The sequence below is a fragment of the Rousettus aegyptiacus genome, unplaced genomic scaffold (genome assembly GCF_014176215.1).
Source record: "Rousettus aegyptiacus isolate mRouAeg1 unplaced genomic scaffold, mRouAeg1.p scaffold_m13_p_8, whole genome shotgun sequence".
NCBI lineage: Eukaryota > Metazoa > Chordata > Mammalia > Chiroptera > Pteropodidae > Rousettus > Rousettus aegyptiacus.
Genome location: NW_023416311.1, coordinates 5,567,004 through 5,582,312, shown reverse-complemented (window position 1 = coordinate 5,582,312; position 15,309 = coordinate 5,567,004). Strand labels below are relative to the sequence as shown.

The 15,309-nt window shown below is 42.4% G+C and overlaps 1 protein-coding gene across 7 annotated transcripts in view; it reads right to left on the bottom strand.

Annotated features, from left to right (window-relative positions):
• MARF1 (meiosis regulator and mRNA stability factor 1) overlaps positions 1 to 15,309 on the bottom strand; it is a 35,439-nt gene that overhangs the window by 19,530 nt on the left and 600 nt on the right. Inside the window, exons 1-12 of one of the 7 annotated variants that reach the window (XM_016156947.2) lie at positions 15,057 to 15,203; positions 11,862 to 12,063; positions 9,400 to 10,086; positions 8,460 to 8,634; positions 7,364 to 7,590; positions 6,045 to 6,162; positions 5,306 to 5,478; positions 3,422 to 3,850; positions 3,061 to 3,218; positions 2,820 to 2,975; positions 1,620 to 1,782; positions 740 to 918 (exon numbers count right to left, since the gene is read on the bottom strand). In XM_016156947.2, the coding sequence (XP_016012433.2) occupies positions 740 to 918; positions 1,620 to 1,782; positions 2,820 to 2,975; positions 3,061 to 3,218; positions 3,422 to 3,850; positions 5,306 to 5,478; positions 6,045 to 6,162; positions 7,364 to 7,590; positions 8,460 to 8,634; positions 9,400 to 10,086; positions 11,862 to 12,005 (2,609 nt within the window). In that variant the 5' untranslated portion in view covers positions 12,006 to 12,063; positions 15,057 to 15,203. Of the gene's footprint in view, positions 1 to 739; positions 919 to 1,619; positions 1,783 to 2,819; positions 2,979 to 3,060; positions 3,219 to 3,421; positions 3,851 to 5,305; positions 5,479 to 6,044; positions 6,163 to 7,363; positions 7,591 to 8,459; positions 8,635 to 9,399; positions 10,087 to 10,513; positions 10,732 to 11,861; positions 12,064 to 15,056; positions 15,204 to 15,309 lie in introns of those variants that run through there. The other 6 variants (XM_016156945.2, XM_016156948.2, XM_016156949.2 and 3 more) reach the window with 6 other exon arrangements.

Below are 15,309 nucleotides of genomic sequence, written 5' to 3'. Positions count from 1 at the left end.
CACACACTGGGATGTTCCTGTGGTGCAGCACAGGGCTTTCTACACCTGTATACCACGCGGTGAGACAAACGCCATGTTAATTCAGAGCAAAAGACAGACAAGCGCGAATGGCTCCTGTTGCGCTGCGGTTCGTCTGTGAGAGAGTGAGTGGGAGTCCTGCGGTTGAGGGTACTCAGAAGTGAGTCCTGTGTCGCTAGCTCCTTGCAGAGCAGAGAGAGCCAAAGAAGAATCAAAGCTGATTCCGAATAAAACCATCACCAGATTCCCGAGATCGACAGAGTCGTGACGAGACTTACGGGGTTGGTGTCTATTTGACATCGTGACTGTATCTGCAAGTTGAGAGCCTGGCTCTTTGTAGAGCTCTTTATAGACCGATCTACTGTCTACTAAGATTTGAAGGTAATATTTCAGAATCTCCGGGCTTATAAACGTTTCTTGTCAAGGTCTACTATTTTTAGAAGCTGTTCTGAATATGTGGAATATTATTTCACTCCTCAGTGCCTGCCAAGTTTAGGCTGTTTACCCTTGATTAATGCCTGGAACAAGAGTCAAATTATTCTACCTGGCGTATTTCTAACTTACTATTTCTAACCACTAGCTTACTTTGAACCCTTATCAATTCAGAATAAACATTATTGCATATGTAATCACCACAAAATGGTTGGGAACATGACAAAACCTATTTTTATTATTTACAAAATTGCTTCAAGTCCTGAAATAAATGGCTTGTTTGTTTTACCTCAGTAAAGAGAGTGATTTATTAGCAGCTCCTGTGGCAAGTGAGACCAGGATCTTCTTGCTGCCAATTTTGTATCTGTGGAGGCTATTCACCGCACTGATGGCTTCCTGTAAGTTTTCCATCTGAACAACAGCCTTGAGCTGATAATCTGTGTGGGGGCTGAGCTCAACACTCTTCACCTACAGCAGTAAAAAGGAAAACAGAATGCAAGTCTACCAGAATCTTGTCACCTCAAGACTGAAGGTGAGTCATTTAGGGACATATCTGTGGACTTCAGTGAAGTGAGGGAACCTGTCTGAACTCTGCACTTCTGCCAATCAGAACCTAAGTGACCTGGGTGACCTTCAGGGCCGTGCCAGCGGCCTGGCCCGCTTGTGTGTTCTGAACACACGGCTGTCTGACACGAGCTCAGAGGCCGACACCTGGACAAGATCTCTGTTCTCCAGACCCGTGAAAACCTGGGGCATAATTGTTTTACGAATCTGGAAAAGGTGCATTCGTAGCAAACTGCATTGAAAAACTGAATCATATATAGAAAGATGCTAACAAAAACAGCGGACATTATTTTATAACTCTATTTCCAGCTTTTAGCAGCCAGAGTTAACTAAAACCTGCCAGTATTTTATTTCCCAAAGTATCAATTAAACCCCAGCCTGTGACCACAAGTGCTTCTCTGATAGGTTTCTTGCTCTCCGGGGCTGTGTCCTAAAAACTGGATGCACGGCACCACCACGAGCAGATCAAAAGGATAAAGGAAGGAGTTCAGACTTGGTCAGTAACACTTACGTCCTGGCTGTGGATACGTGTGAAATTAAGTTCTCTCAATCTGAAATGCCAGCAAAGGGTGAAACAAAGGCAAAAACAGGAGTGAAAAGGCTACCTTGCCATGCCTGGAAAATGCTTCCTGCATGAGCTGCTGCAGCTCCTTCCGGGATAATCGGTAGTCTATGTTGCTGATCTGGATGTCAGCACCGTTTGCAAATGTGTCTGAGCAGTTGGCACCAATGCTTGAATTTGCAACGTTGAAAGCAAGTGGAGACGCTCTGTTTAAAAGGTTTAGAGACATACTAATGCTTAAAACATACGTACTGAGATAATTTTTAAATGTTATTCCATTTATATAGTCTGTATCATTTAGGCTTTTGTTTGAAGCTACACGTAGACATAGCTTGCCACAACACGATTTGGTTTTCACATGTATTTATGTTAAGCATACACTAATTCAGACTTATTATTAAAAGTACTATCTGTTAATATTGCAAAAACAACCAGTAAATTATTTACTATCAAGTATTCTTTCACCAGATTATTTCAAGCTAAAGGTAGAAGGTGTGATGAACTAATTTTGCACCTTGGGCATTTATTCTTAGGAAATTAGCTTGTGATACTAACATGAGTCATGTAACCTCCCTTGGCTTTGAAAAAGCTAGATATTCTTCCTCATCTGTTGCAGTCCTTCTCCATATAAGACTAAGTTTTGTGTGAATTTTTAAATGTAATTTTACAGGTCCGAAGTCACTTTCTACAGTGAGTCTTCATCAGCTCAGCAGAACACATGCAATGCTAGAAGGAGCTCGTGGGACGCGCCACGGCCTTATGGCTCCTTCTGTCTTGCAAGCCTCCAGAATTACTCTGTGGGTTTGGAAAGCTTAGATAAGGTGAGTATCATAACAGAGGTGTATAGAGGCCTTTACTTCTCAAACGGCTTCCTATAATTATCCTACGCATAGGAATAACCATTGCTTGTCTAGATTGGGCCTTTCCCTCCACATGATGAAGGGAAGGAAGTGGTGAGGACATGTTAATGTGCCTCCCGCTGTTAGCCAGGAACCGCAGGACAAGCTTCTCTCGCTGCCCTCTGCTGTCTGCTGCGGAATGGCCATGTGAAGGAGGGAGACATGGTGAAAAGCACTGCCCCCCATGTCAGCTGAGATCCCCTGAGGAACGCGGGGCTGGCAGGGAGGGCATGATGGACTTCTCTTTTACTTTACACGCTTCTATGCTGCTTCGATCCCTTTACGCATGCACGTCATCCTTTCTAGCGCACGTAACCACCCGCGGACCACGGAGCTGGACTCACCGAGACCAAGGCGGAGACGCGAGCAGAGGCCCGACCTGCCTTGCTGCAATCAACTTGCTGAAAGCAGACGGGTAACTCACTTGGAACAAAGTCCCCTCTTTGTCTTTTTTCTCCACAGGAGAACTGGTAACACTTTGGGCACTGAGGTTCTCTTTTCTACTGGAGGGAAAATCAAAGGGAAAATTTCACTTAGTTTCCTTCACTTGGAGAAGCAACCACGAGAAAGAGCAATTCAACCTACCTAGGATTGGTTTTGTAAACGGAGTCTGCCATCCCGGAGTTTTTCAGTGTGGGCACCACAGCACCCGGGTTTCTGTGAGGAGGGGCCACAAGTCTCAGGTTGGCCTGCTGGGGCTCACAGCTTCTAGTGCCAGTCTTTGACTCCATGCGGCACAGCTCCTTAAAAGAGACAAGAGCAGTGGAGTTTAAACTCTAAGTACCTAAGGTGTGTTAGACGTCATACAGAAATCATTTGCCTTAGGGTATCATCAAAAACAGAAATAAAGAGAGGGCACACCAAAAGCAAGCAGGCATCTTAACACACGGGGACAAAGAAAGCAAGCCTGCCGGAGGCTTGGGAAAGCGAGAGGTATCAAAAGTACCTGTAAACTTTTCACATTTGTGTTTTTTGTAGCAGATCCAGAATGCGCCTGCGACCCTTTTCCAGGCATGGCTTTGGCACTGGAAGGTTGTTCACTTGCATCTCTGATGAGGCACAATTTTGGATTCTTAAGTTTTTTGGGAGACTTCGCTTTATCAGTAATTGCATTCGAACCTTTCGTTTCACAGAGTTCTCTATTTTTTGGAGTAAACGACACAATGATCCTATTCCCAAAGACGTCTTCGTTTTCCATTCGCTTCTGAGCCCGTTCTGCACTGTCCTGGTTTATGAAGCGGAGGACCGCACTGCAACCTGTGATGCTCAGCACTTTCCCGCCACAGTTATCCGACAGGCGTCTGAGCCTGTTGCTGATGCTCTTGCCATCTTTATTTGCTGGGAGGTTATAAACATAGAGCAGAGTGTGGCACTGCTGATACAGAAGAGAAATGTTACCACAGGTTAACGCAAGGGCACGCACTCAACTAATTACAAGAAAAGAACAGCAAGTGATCTCCAAACAAACTAGCTGCCTTAGAAGGGAGGTAATAATGATCTAGTCGGGAGAAGGTGAACTTTACTTAGACTGAAAAACAGAAAAAGAGAAATGTACCTGAGTTATCGCTCTAGTGAATGAGACTGGCAAGACTCAACGTTATGAATAATGTCTTTTTTTTTTTTTTTTTAACCATAAGGAATAAGGATCTTTCACCTGAACACTACATTTGACTTAAAGGTCTTCTAGATTAGAAAAGTGAACGCTACACAGAAGCAGCGGGAGAAAACCTAGCTATAGCCAAAAGGCTGAAAATATACTGAATAACAGCAAAATGAGTAGGAGGGTGGCTCCAAAGGCTGACGGGGGGCGTGTGTTACTCCGTGGACCTGACTCTGGTATCCCCAACGGCAGGCCTCCTCAGCACGTGATTCATCTTGGCTCGTTTGGGGTGTTAGGGAATGCGGGGGGACTAGCAGCCTAACACCTTAGATCAGGGGGCCTGGGGTCCATCCAGTCTTTGCTCTGCTGTGATCAGCATGTCTGACCACCAACGGACTGCTTGCTTTTCCTATGTGCTGATTTCTTCCTCCCTATAACGAGGACAGGGTGAGATAATTTCTCTAAGGTGCTTCTGTTAATTCTAAAGTTATTTAATTATGTTAAAACTGCATTTAATATACGGGATGGCCCACTCCTCTGTTTCATCCACACTACAGCTCCTGTCCATTATGACTATTTAAGAGTTATGCAAATATTCTCCAAACAGCATAAGCCCAGCTCAGCACTGCAGTAAACCTTCTTATCCCAAATTAAGACTATCAGAGATGCTCCTCCTGATGTAAACATGTTCACATTTTCCTATCACGTGCCTTACCAGGCTACAAGTGTAGCAATAACCACTCCTAATTGTGCACGTGCATGACAGGGCATGTAATCATAGAAAACAGGCTCACAGGCCTGCTGGAGCTTAGGGATTAAATGCCTAAAAACTGTACAATTACTCTGTTTGACTCCAACCACAGCAGTAGGTACAAAACATCACCATATTCTTTACCCACAATACTTGGTAGCAAAAGGAGCAATGACTTTTATTCCGTTACTTCTATCCGTTTGACACAAAACATTGCTAGCTTTGGCAAGTGGCTGCTGGTAAGGTAAATCTAAAAGTCGATTCCCTATGAGGTTTTGAAAAAGAAAAGCAACATTCATACAGCAAGTCTCTGGATATTTTAAGGGAAGACTGAAGGTTTCTAAGTCTTATTTCAAAATCTGGTCAGCCTCCTACAAAGAACAGCCTCCCCTGGGCTTGGAGACCCCCTTGTTAAGGGCTGTGTTCAGCCTCCCTAATCTAACGCTGGAACACAGCAAAAAGAATGCAAACCCACTTACTGGCATTTTTAGTGGTAACCTGGGGGGCAAGTCGGAAATGAATTCTTCAAATCTGATCAGTTCGTTAGCATGATGCAGTAGTGCTTCTGAGGCCTGGTTTTTATGGACCAAAATTATATGGAAACCATGCCTGTGTCTCAGGTCACTAAGTTCCAATGCAAAATTGACATCAGCTGAAAGAAAAGGTACAGCCCAACCCCATCCCCAAACATTAGAAACACTCGACAGAGACAGACAACTCTACTGACACCTACTGAGAAGGAATGGCTGGATTGTATTCAAAGTCGCTCCCTCTCCCTTTTTAGAACAGGAGCACATTTCGTTATCAGAGGAATTTACACGGTAAGACAATTTCAACACATGCTTATACTGAATCCCAAGACACATGTTACTTCCAGTTCTGACAGGGAGCAAATATTAATATCTTGGGGAGTGTCGATTTTGGAAATTACTCATCTTAGAGTTTTAAAATTAGCAACATTGTGCCCAGAGTTTTAAAAACTTACATTTTCTTTAATAAACTTGGCCCCACAAAAATCCTCACTCAAGTTCCAAGGAGGAAATACAAAAATGCATGTAGACTCAATTGTTTTTCTAACACAGTTCTCAAAAATGAGCATTAAGTATGTCCTATGTATTTCAGCCTCTTTGGGGACGTTTTACTTTAACAACTTTTGGCTTCTATGATAATTCCCACTCAGTGAGTTTAAGTGAAATGAGCAGAGGTTTTCATACTTACTTGACACAAGAACCACAGTGGCTGGAGCAGTGTGCGTATTTGCAAACCTTCGGAGACTCTGACGGAGTTTATCATCAGCAGCATTCTTTGCAGTAGCATTGATGTGGGCAACAGTTACCTGCATTAATTTATAATAAGGACAAACGGGCAAAGGCTGAGTGAGAAAATCACTACACATTCTGCTCACATCTTAATAAACTGTCCTTGAGGGAAGAAACTATTATTATTACAACTTAGGAATGGAAAAAAAATTACCACCACATTTCTTTAATTTCAAATTTGGGTCTCCATATGAATTAATTGGTTCCATTATTACCCCAGCTCTGACCCCTTACCTTCTCCTTTTGCTTTATCCATCCCCCTTTCAGAAAATATGCAGAGAAAAGGAAGTGAAATTTGTAGTTAAATGAGCTCTGGTGAGTGAGTAGCTTTTGACAACAATTTGGGAGGGGCGGAGATCTGATACATGATTAAGATAAGAGTTGGGGCTGCATTTGATGTTATTTGTCTGTGCTGTATACACCATCTATGCCTTCAGGATCTGGGGTTAGGTGGTGGGAGAAGAGAGGCATCTGCACCTTAGGGAGCTAACATGTTTATTCCTGTTAAAACTATCAGGTTCACACGTAAAAAAAGCAAGCAAAGGTTGGTTTTGAGAGGTGCACACAATACAAGACAGAATTTATTAGGTTCTATAAAGAACATAAACATAAGTTTAGGCAGCGATATGACATTATCAATGAAACTGTCTAAGAGTCAAAAGAACTAAATCCTAGTTCTAGTTTAAGAGAACAGATTTTGGGGTAAATCTGGATTTAAATCTTAGCTCATCCACTTACTGGACATGTGATCTTAAAGAAAATGCTTAACCACTTGGGGGGCCTGTTTCATTTATAACTTTCAAATAATAAATCCTCTGAGCCTTGAAAATCAAAGGAAATGATACATATGTATCATTATATGGGATTGGTACTATCACAAATAAGCATCATTATTAAAAATCAGACCAGATTAAATGGTTCTTAGTATAGCAGACCTCGAATAATGTCATTTCATTCAAAGGAACCTAACTTGTTTATATCAATTAGCCTATGATAAAACAGCTTTCATTAAATGTCATTTCACTTAAAGTGGCCGAATCTGTTGACGGCACTGTGAATTTACTGTATTTTAGAAAGAATCTTTTGCTAATTTCCTTTATTTGCAAACAGCACAAATGCATATTGTTAAACAAATTTTTAATTGAAATTATTTTTAAAAAATCACAGGTGCTTATTCTACCATAATATATTAAAGTCTTCTTTCTTTTTTTTTTTTACCTGACAATTATTTAGCTCTTGAATAACTTCTTTGTTTTCTTTACTGATGTCACACACGCAGATGAATTCCGCTTCCCTGTGGCCTTTGAAAAACTTCTCACGGATCCTCTGTACAACAGCAGTCGCTGAGCGGCCTGAAGGAACTGAGCAGTTTTCAATATCCCAAAAAACTCCAATTGGGGGTAAGTTTTCTAGCACCTGTCCGGCTAGCGTGACTTCTGGTGACCCTTGAGAAATGTTAACACTTTCAATCAGGCATAGTGACAAAGAAATGGCAAATAAAAATAAAATACGTAGCTACCTATCATCCTTAGCGGCAGAAAAATGAAATTGTTGATGGATGTTAACTTTAAGATTATCAACCTCACTGGTTGGTCTAATAACAGCCCCAAAGCTGCCACGGTCTCTCCAGTAAATAGTCCTATTTTTTTTGGAGAGAACAAACCTAAGGGTCAAGTTACTTTAAGCCCGCAATACATCCACCGCGAAGCATGAGCCGCCCTCACGCTGACCGGCTGTGCATCTCTGAACACTAGCACAGAGGTGAATGGATGCTCCGCCCATGCTTGTCTACCTGCTCAGTACGCAAGAACAATCAAGAGGCAATGCAAGGTAAGGTTCTCACTGTCCAGCATCTTCAATGATTTTTAGTACTGTGTTAACATCAGATTTAATTCTTAAATGTTTTCAAAAGAAAATATCACATCAACTATTTTGGGGGAAATAATCTTAAGTTTTCAAATATTGTTTTCCAGTAGCCATTACCAAATCTTTTAGATACTAAGTCCCTGTAAGGAGTATACAAGTGTGATTATGACTCTAAGTTGACACTAAGTCCCACCTGGCACTTATTTTTTCTAATATACTCCCATTTTTTTTCTGATCTCAAATAGCCTCAGCCCAACAGAAAGGGCAAATGAGTTGTCTGTCAAAGCAAAAAAGGAGTTTTACCAAGAAATAGAACAAGAGAACCACATACACAGTACCATTAGAACCACGAGAAATTTTTAAAAGGTGATTAAATGCAGTTGGTCTGAGATATTCAACTGACAGAACACTACTGGACATGCACACTTTATACTGTCCTGTCATTTACCGAATTTCGCAGCAGCTTTCCCGAGACCGGTCGCCAATAACAACGTGCTCTCCGTCCCCGTTCCTTTGGTTCCACAGCCATTACACAGAGGAATAGTGACAGGTGCGGTCTGAGTAGTTGGAGGTGGTATATTTGGCCAGACTTTAGCAGCAGCAATAACACTATTTCTTGCCGGCTGTTTAAAAAAATTTTTTTTTTTAAAAAAAAGGAGGTTCAGATACATCACTTCAGAACCTAGAGTTATACACAACTGTAAATAGACTCTAAGTGTTTCTCCTTTCTACCTACTGACCTCTGATAAAACGTCTTTTCAAATCATCTTTTGCAGAACTAATAGTTATCAATTCATAAACTCACTTCAAGAAATGACTTGAAGTGATCAGGAAAGACAGCCACATGATCGGACCTTTACATTCTGGGGCATGGGTCTGCTGCAATGGTGACCTCAGACACACTTTACGTAAAGGGACTTAAAAAAAAAAAATCTTCACTTAACCACAGGTGTGATCGAGGCCACGATTCAAGTTCCTCAAATTATTACAAAAGGACAACATGCAGTTACCTACATTACATGAATGGGTCCATGTATAAAGTGGATATTAGTTATAAGAAATCACGATTGTGCTCTAGCCTTTGAAGAAAAAACAGAACACAAGGCTTGGCCGAGCTGGGTTCACATGTAAGCAATAGATTTATTGCAAGAGGCCCAAAAAGCATAAACTACGTAACAATTACTGTCCTTTTCTGAATGGTCCCTCCCATTTTACCCTTTAGTTCTTTCAGGTCCACCAGCAGTTATGCTGACGGGGAGAAAGCTACCTCGTGGGAAGGATCCTCAAAACCCCATGCACGACAAAACATCTTTAAGATACATTTGCTTCTCAAAAGTCACTCCTCAAAGTTCAGCTGCACCCAACATATCAAATAAAAAGATACAAACCTTGTTTAGACAGTCTTCGCAGTAAAGGGAGCCCTTCAAACACACCGGAGGGACCACATTTAGGTGCAAAGAGTTGGTGCACAAGTGAGGCGTTAGCTCCGACTGTGAAATGTGCTCTTCCAAATGCCCTGGAGCCCCACTTGTGAAATCAGAACAGGGGAAATAGCCAGCGGAGGTGCAGCCCTGGAGAGCCGGGAACTGATGCAGCGTGTGCATGTTACCGTTGCATGACTGGAAATGGAGCTTTCCACAACAGGGCAGGTGTTGGCGGGAAGATACATTACTTTCTAGACACATGCTGGGAAAGTCACTTGCAATGCCGGCCAAATTGTTCCTAGCTGAGGCATTCTGGAGTGAAGACGCAGACTGGAAAGCAAACCCTGACCCTACCTGACACGTGATTGTCCTGGTGCTTTGCGAGTCTAACAGTGTGCCCGTGTGAATCAAGCTACCAGCACCTCCGCCACCGCCACCGCCACCACCAAAATGCATTGGTGAAGTGGAGGGTTCATTAGTGCAATGAGCACAGCAGCTTACTTTGGGGACAGTTGAAAGCTGGATTTTAGGTTGCTGAAGAGAATGGATATCTGGAAGTGGGACTGCAGGAAAAAGTTTAGAGCCAGCATGAAGGGGAGATGGTACATCCTTTAATTCCACAGCAACTTTCTTGTTCTCCATGTACTCTTTCTGAGAAAAGAAAATCAGACTACGTGTTAATTTTATGAGGCCAGTGATTTCTGGTTACATCTTACTGCATTCGACAATGGAGACACTGTTTAATCCTGTTTACACCACTCGATCATGACCAAACAAAATGGAATGGCAGCTAAAACCAGGGGCATTCTTCAGAGAGGTCTGCAGAGGGTGAACACGGAAACAGACTAAAATTAAGACTGCGCTCTTCCTGAGTTTTAAGAGACTGGGGGAGGTGTCTTCAGCAAGCCCGGTTAAAACCATCTACGTCTCTGGTACTTCCCTTTGATAACTTCCCCTCGCCTCACAGCATCTTCCGAAGACAAAATAGGTGGTATGAAAACAACACAGTCACAAACAGCATTCAAGAAAGACGGCTGACGAGCAAAGTGCTTTGAGGAAAATACTTAATAGTTCTTACAGTCAGATCATAAGGAGTTTTAGTAAGGTCCTCCAGAGAAGAAGATTCCAAACATTACGGATGAGCTCAGCCAGCTGCCCAAGTAGCCCATCTGTGCGAAGGTCTGTAAATGCATTACTGATGACACTTAGCAAACCCAAGGATATCATGACCTAAAGCCATGATGCCAACAGTTGTTCTGTAGCCAGTCAAAAGCATTACAGTAATTAGAAAACTACCTGGGAAAAGGTACAAGATAAATAGTTTGTCACATGGTTCTAAAATAGACACAGGAAGTCAGTATATTTGCAAAGGTTATGGCATGATATTGACGTCAGAGGCCTGGGTTTGCATGGGATACTTAACAGTTTTATGACCTTGCATAAGTTACTTTCCATTTCCTCACCCTTCAATTGAGAATAAGATATACCTCCTAGAGTTATTAAGAGGAAAAAATGAGATCGTGCACATATAGCTCTCGGCAGAGCACCTGGCCACTGAAGTGAGATCTAACTAATTGAGAGCCTGTATGGGTTGATGGGAGGCACTAGTAAGCCCTTACACAGGGATCGAGACCTGCTCACCCCTCGGAGCACAGAAGAGTCTATGCTCTGCCATAATTTCACTCCTTTTGCTGTGATTCTATACTCATCTGGGAGAAATCTGGATTTTCAGTTAGACTTTCCTAAAAGGGAGGCAACAGCCATGGACTGCTCACTCAACAAGCAGTGTGTTCTGCCCGCTCCATAATTACAGTTCAGGCTGTAAATGACTGGGATTCTGATTTATAGATACCTGGCTCTTAGGGGCAGATTTATCGTGAGCTGGTCCCCTTGAACATACTTAATTCTGGATGCCACTGACAAAAATCAAGTTTCCGGATCTGTAAAGTTGACAGCACAATTCTGTATCATTTGACTACTTGAGAGCCAGATCGGCCATCCCAGGAAACCCTGCTTGAGCTGCCAACGCTGTCACCTGCCCCTAAAGTAAAACATTTCTGAAATGACCCAAATTACTGATGTCATAAGACTCAGAAGGCCACAGTCAAATAAAATCTATTTTATATCTTCCTCTGATTTTATTCTATAATGTGGATTTTATCTTTGGAATCTGTGACTTTGAGAAATGAATCATCTCAAGATGTTAACATTAAATATTTAAAGCATCGAAGTGCGGTAGTTAAAAAATTACGCTCTCATTGTGTAAGGAATTACAATAATGTGCTACAAGGAGTAATATAAGCAAGATACAAGGGTAAACTTAGCACAAACTCCAAGTCCAAGGAGGGAGACCGCCCCAGACCAAGTGGACCTCTCATCTATTTGCATTAGGAAATTGCTGTGTCCTTAGTCTTGCACACAGTTACCGTTTGGGGACTAAGTGGCAATGTCTGCTCAGGACGAGAAAAGCAATTAGAGAATTTCCAAAGCCATGGCTTAGCGTCATTATCTTGTTGAAGCCATCCAAGTGTTCTACTGCTGGAGTTCTCAGTTCTGTTTCCTTCCATCATACAGCCACACAAAGTGGTTCAACATTCTTTCATCTTTCTTTTCTTTCATTCTTCCACCCTGTTAAGAATGAGTTTTCAATGTTATTTATATGCATAAGAACAAATTTTACTATTAAAATGTGAGACTATAGTTGTTCTTAATCCTCGACTCTCCCTGAAGATTGTTTGTGAGAATTAAAAAGTTAACAGCAAAGAGCATGTAATTTTAGTAAAAGAACAACCACATGTCCTCATTACCAATTACATAAGATTTTGAAATTGATTTAAGAGCAACTTATCCTACTGTTTTTGGTATGAGTATGGAAGGTCCAAATTAAGTGACCTCTGCGGACTTTGACTTTGATTCTGCTACAGAATAAATCAAACAAATTTCTTGGTTTAGTTATGAAAGTTCAGTATAGTATACTATCAAAAATCTTAACAGAAAAATACCAAGTCACAACTGTGTTATATCTACTCCAGGGCAAAGACACTTAAACAGTAGAATAAAAGCCGATCAAATCAATAATAGCCATTGGGCCTGAAGGCAGCTTGCCAATGGTACGCACGACTGAATCTCATTCCCAAGTCCTCGCCATCATACCCCAACAACCACCTACCCTTACCTACGGTGACCATTTTAAGGTTATTAATTTATCTTTCAGAAATTTAATCTGGGCATATAGAAAAGAATTCCCTTTAGTTATCTATCTCTCTGATAAGATGTTCTTTTCAAGTATTTTAACATCTACATAGTACGGTGAGGGACGAGATGACTATACAAGTACTATATCTAAGGTATAGGACAGCTGATCACATAAAGCAATGGTGGGCAAACTATGGCTTGCCAGCCAAACCCAGCCCACTGCTTGCATTTAAATGGCCCTCAAACTAAGAATGTATTTTTAAAGTCTTAGAAAAAAATCAAAATAATGTTTTGCTTTATGACATAAAATTGTACAAGATTCGAATTTTAGCGTCTATAAATACCTTTATCAAGACATGGCCATGCTAATTTGTTGTAGGTATAATCTATGGTTCATTTTTACACTACAATTGCAGAGTTGAGTATTTGCAACTGAAACTTTATGGCCCACAAAACCTAAAATATTTACTATTTGGAATTTTATGTCGAAGCTACAAAACTTCATTAAATTTGGGTTTCTTCCTCTGTAAAGCGTGGCTAATTTCTCCCATGTCCACCTCACAGGATTGAGAGCAAGAACAATTAGATAAAGGAGCCCAACTTTTTGTTTTCACCATTGTGTCGCCTGTGCCAAGCACAGGGCCCGGCTACTTAGTATACACTAAGTAAATATTTGTTGGATGAGGCAACGAATAAAGCTGTTTACCTAGTATATGTTAGTAAATTATGGTACTTGCTTTTCCTATTCAATACAGGTCTTATATCTCCCCACAATCTCTCCTAGATCATAAGGATTTGTGATGTTCATGACATACACGACTTCGACATGCTCCCGCAACCTCAAAGCCAATCCTGAAAGTGAGTTGACAGGTAGAGTACAATACAAGTTATTAACCATTTTTACTTAACATTATTTCTAAAGTCACCAAATATTTACTTATTATCTCCTATGTAGCAGGCCTATGCTTGGCGAAGAGATACAATGATGAAATCAATCAGCTAATGATATCCGTTTATGTAATTTTTCCCCTCCCACAGTATATGTGTGAGATAGATAAGGGAGAAATTGGCCTTATATTACAGAGGAGACGAGTTTAAGGACATTTTGTAACTTTCTCAAGATCACACAATTAGAAAGGGGGCAGAACCAGGGTTGTCCACCTCTTTCTATCATACCAGGGTGCCTTCACTATTGCTCAACATAGTAACGATTTCTGGCCTGCACCCAGAAATTTCCTCCAATATGCCTAGGAAGGCCACTAAGGACTTTAAGTAGCTAAAGCAAGTTCTATTTGAGCTGAGTGGAAATCTCAATTCTATTACCTCTCTGAGTCTTTGAGCGATTCAGATAGTGGTTGAGAGCACAGACTCTGAAGTCAGACTATCTGCATATTAATCCTCAATTCTGCTGCTACCTATCTGTGCAGCTTTGGACAACTCTCAACTCTGTGAACCTCAGATCCCGCTTGTAGAATGGGCCTGATGATATCAGTAGCAACTTCACAGAGCTGTTTGACTTAAATGAATCAATCAAAGTAGAAAATTTAGCGGTCGCCTTCTCTTAATACCCAATCTAGTCCTCGACCACCACGCCATCCCATTATATTACCATTTTTTCCCCGATATAGTTTTTCTATCTAAAATTATCTTATTTGCTTTTTCTTTTTGTCTCCTCCACTTAAATACACACTTCACGGTGGCACAGATCATGTTTTCTTAGTTTTGTATCTCCTGCATCTAGCACAGTGCCTAGTACATGTCAATTGTTGAACGAAGAGTTCGATAAATGTCTAGGAAAACCGTTTCGATTAGTTTTCAATCTCCCTGAATGCAAAACAGTATTTACCGGTCAGAGATATTGAGAAGTCCAAAAGCTACAAATGTAACTAGAAAACTCTTGGTAATACCAAAAAGGTGCTTGAGAGACTCTGAAAGGTGTATCACGGTGTTGCGTTACTATTAGCAGTGGGAGGGGCTCGAGCCCTAAGAAAACCCAACATTATCTGTCAAACCAGAGGCTACACCCCAGAAAATGCTGAAAAACTGAGGATGCAAAACTCCCAGGGGGGTTGCGAAAACACCCGCCCGGTCTTTCTGGGCGCACTTTTCGGAAAAGCTGCTCTCCACACCTGGAGGGCCCCATAGGGAGCAGGTAGACAGATGCGGGCGGAGAACCGAACTCCCCAAAGGGGCTGTAGCGGCGCTGCAATGACAGCCGTGAACGGGCGTGAAACGGAGACAACCCAAACCTTCGGCGGGGGCTTGACTGGTGGGTCCCAGTCCTTCCCCTACGACTAGCCAACTTCTTCCACCTCGGCCAGCAATGGGGAAAGTAACGGGGGGGGGCACTGTCACCCCTCCAGCCTGGTGGCCCCAGAACAGTGGGCCCATCAGGAACTAGTTCCTAGCACCGCCAACTCACTCACCTCAGCCGACACCTCCACCACCGCTCACATTCCGGCCCACCGCCTTTCCCCCGCCCCCCCAGGCCCTTTGTTTTGATTCCCGACTCCGCAGCTCCCGCCGCCGCCGCCAAGCGCACCCTCCACTTCCGCTTCCGCACCGAACCGCCCCTGTCGCAAAACCTACGCCCTTTTCTCCCTGTGGCTCCGCCCCTTCCTCCGCCCCTCCCCCGCCGCCGCGTCCTCCCCGCGCGGGGCGTGCTGGGAACCCGGGGGG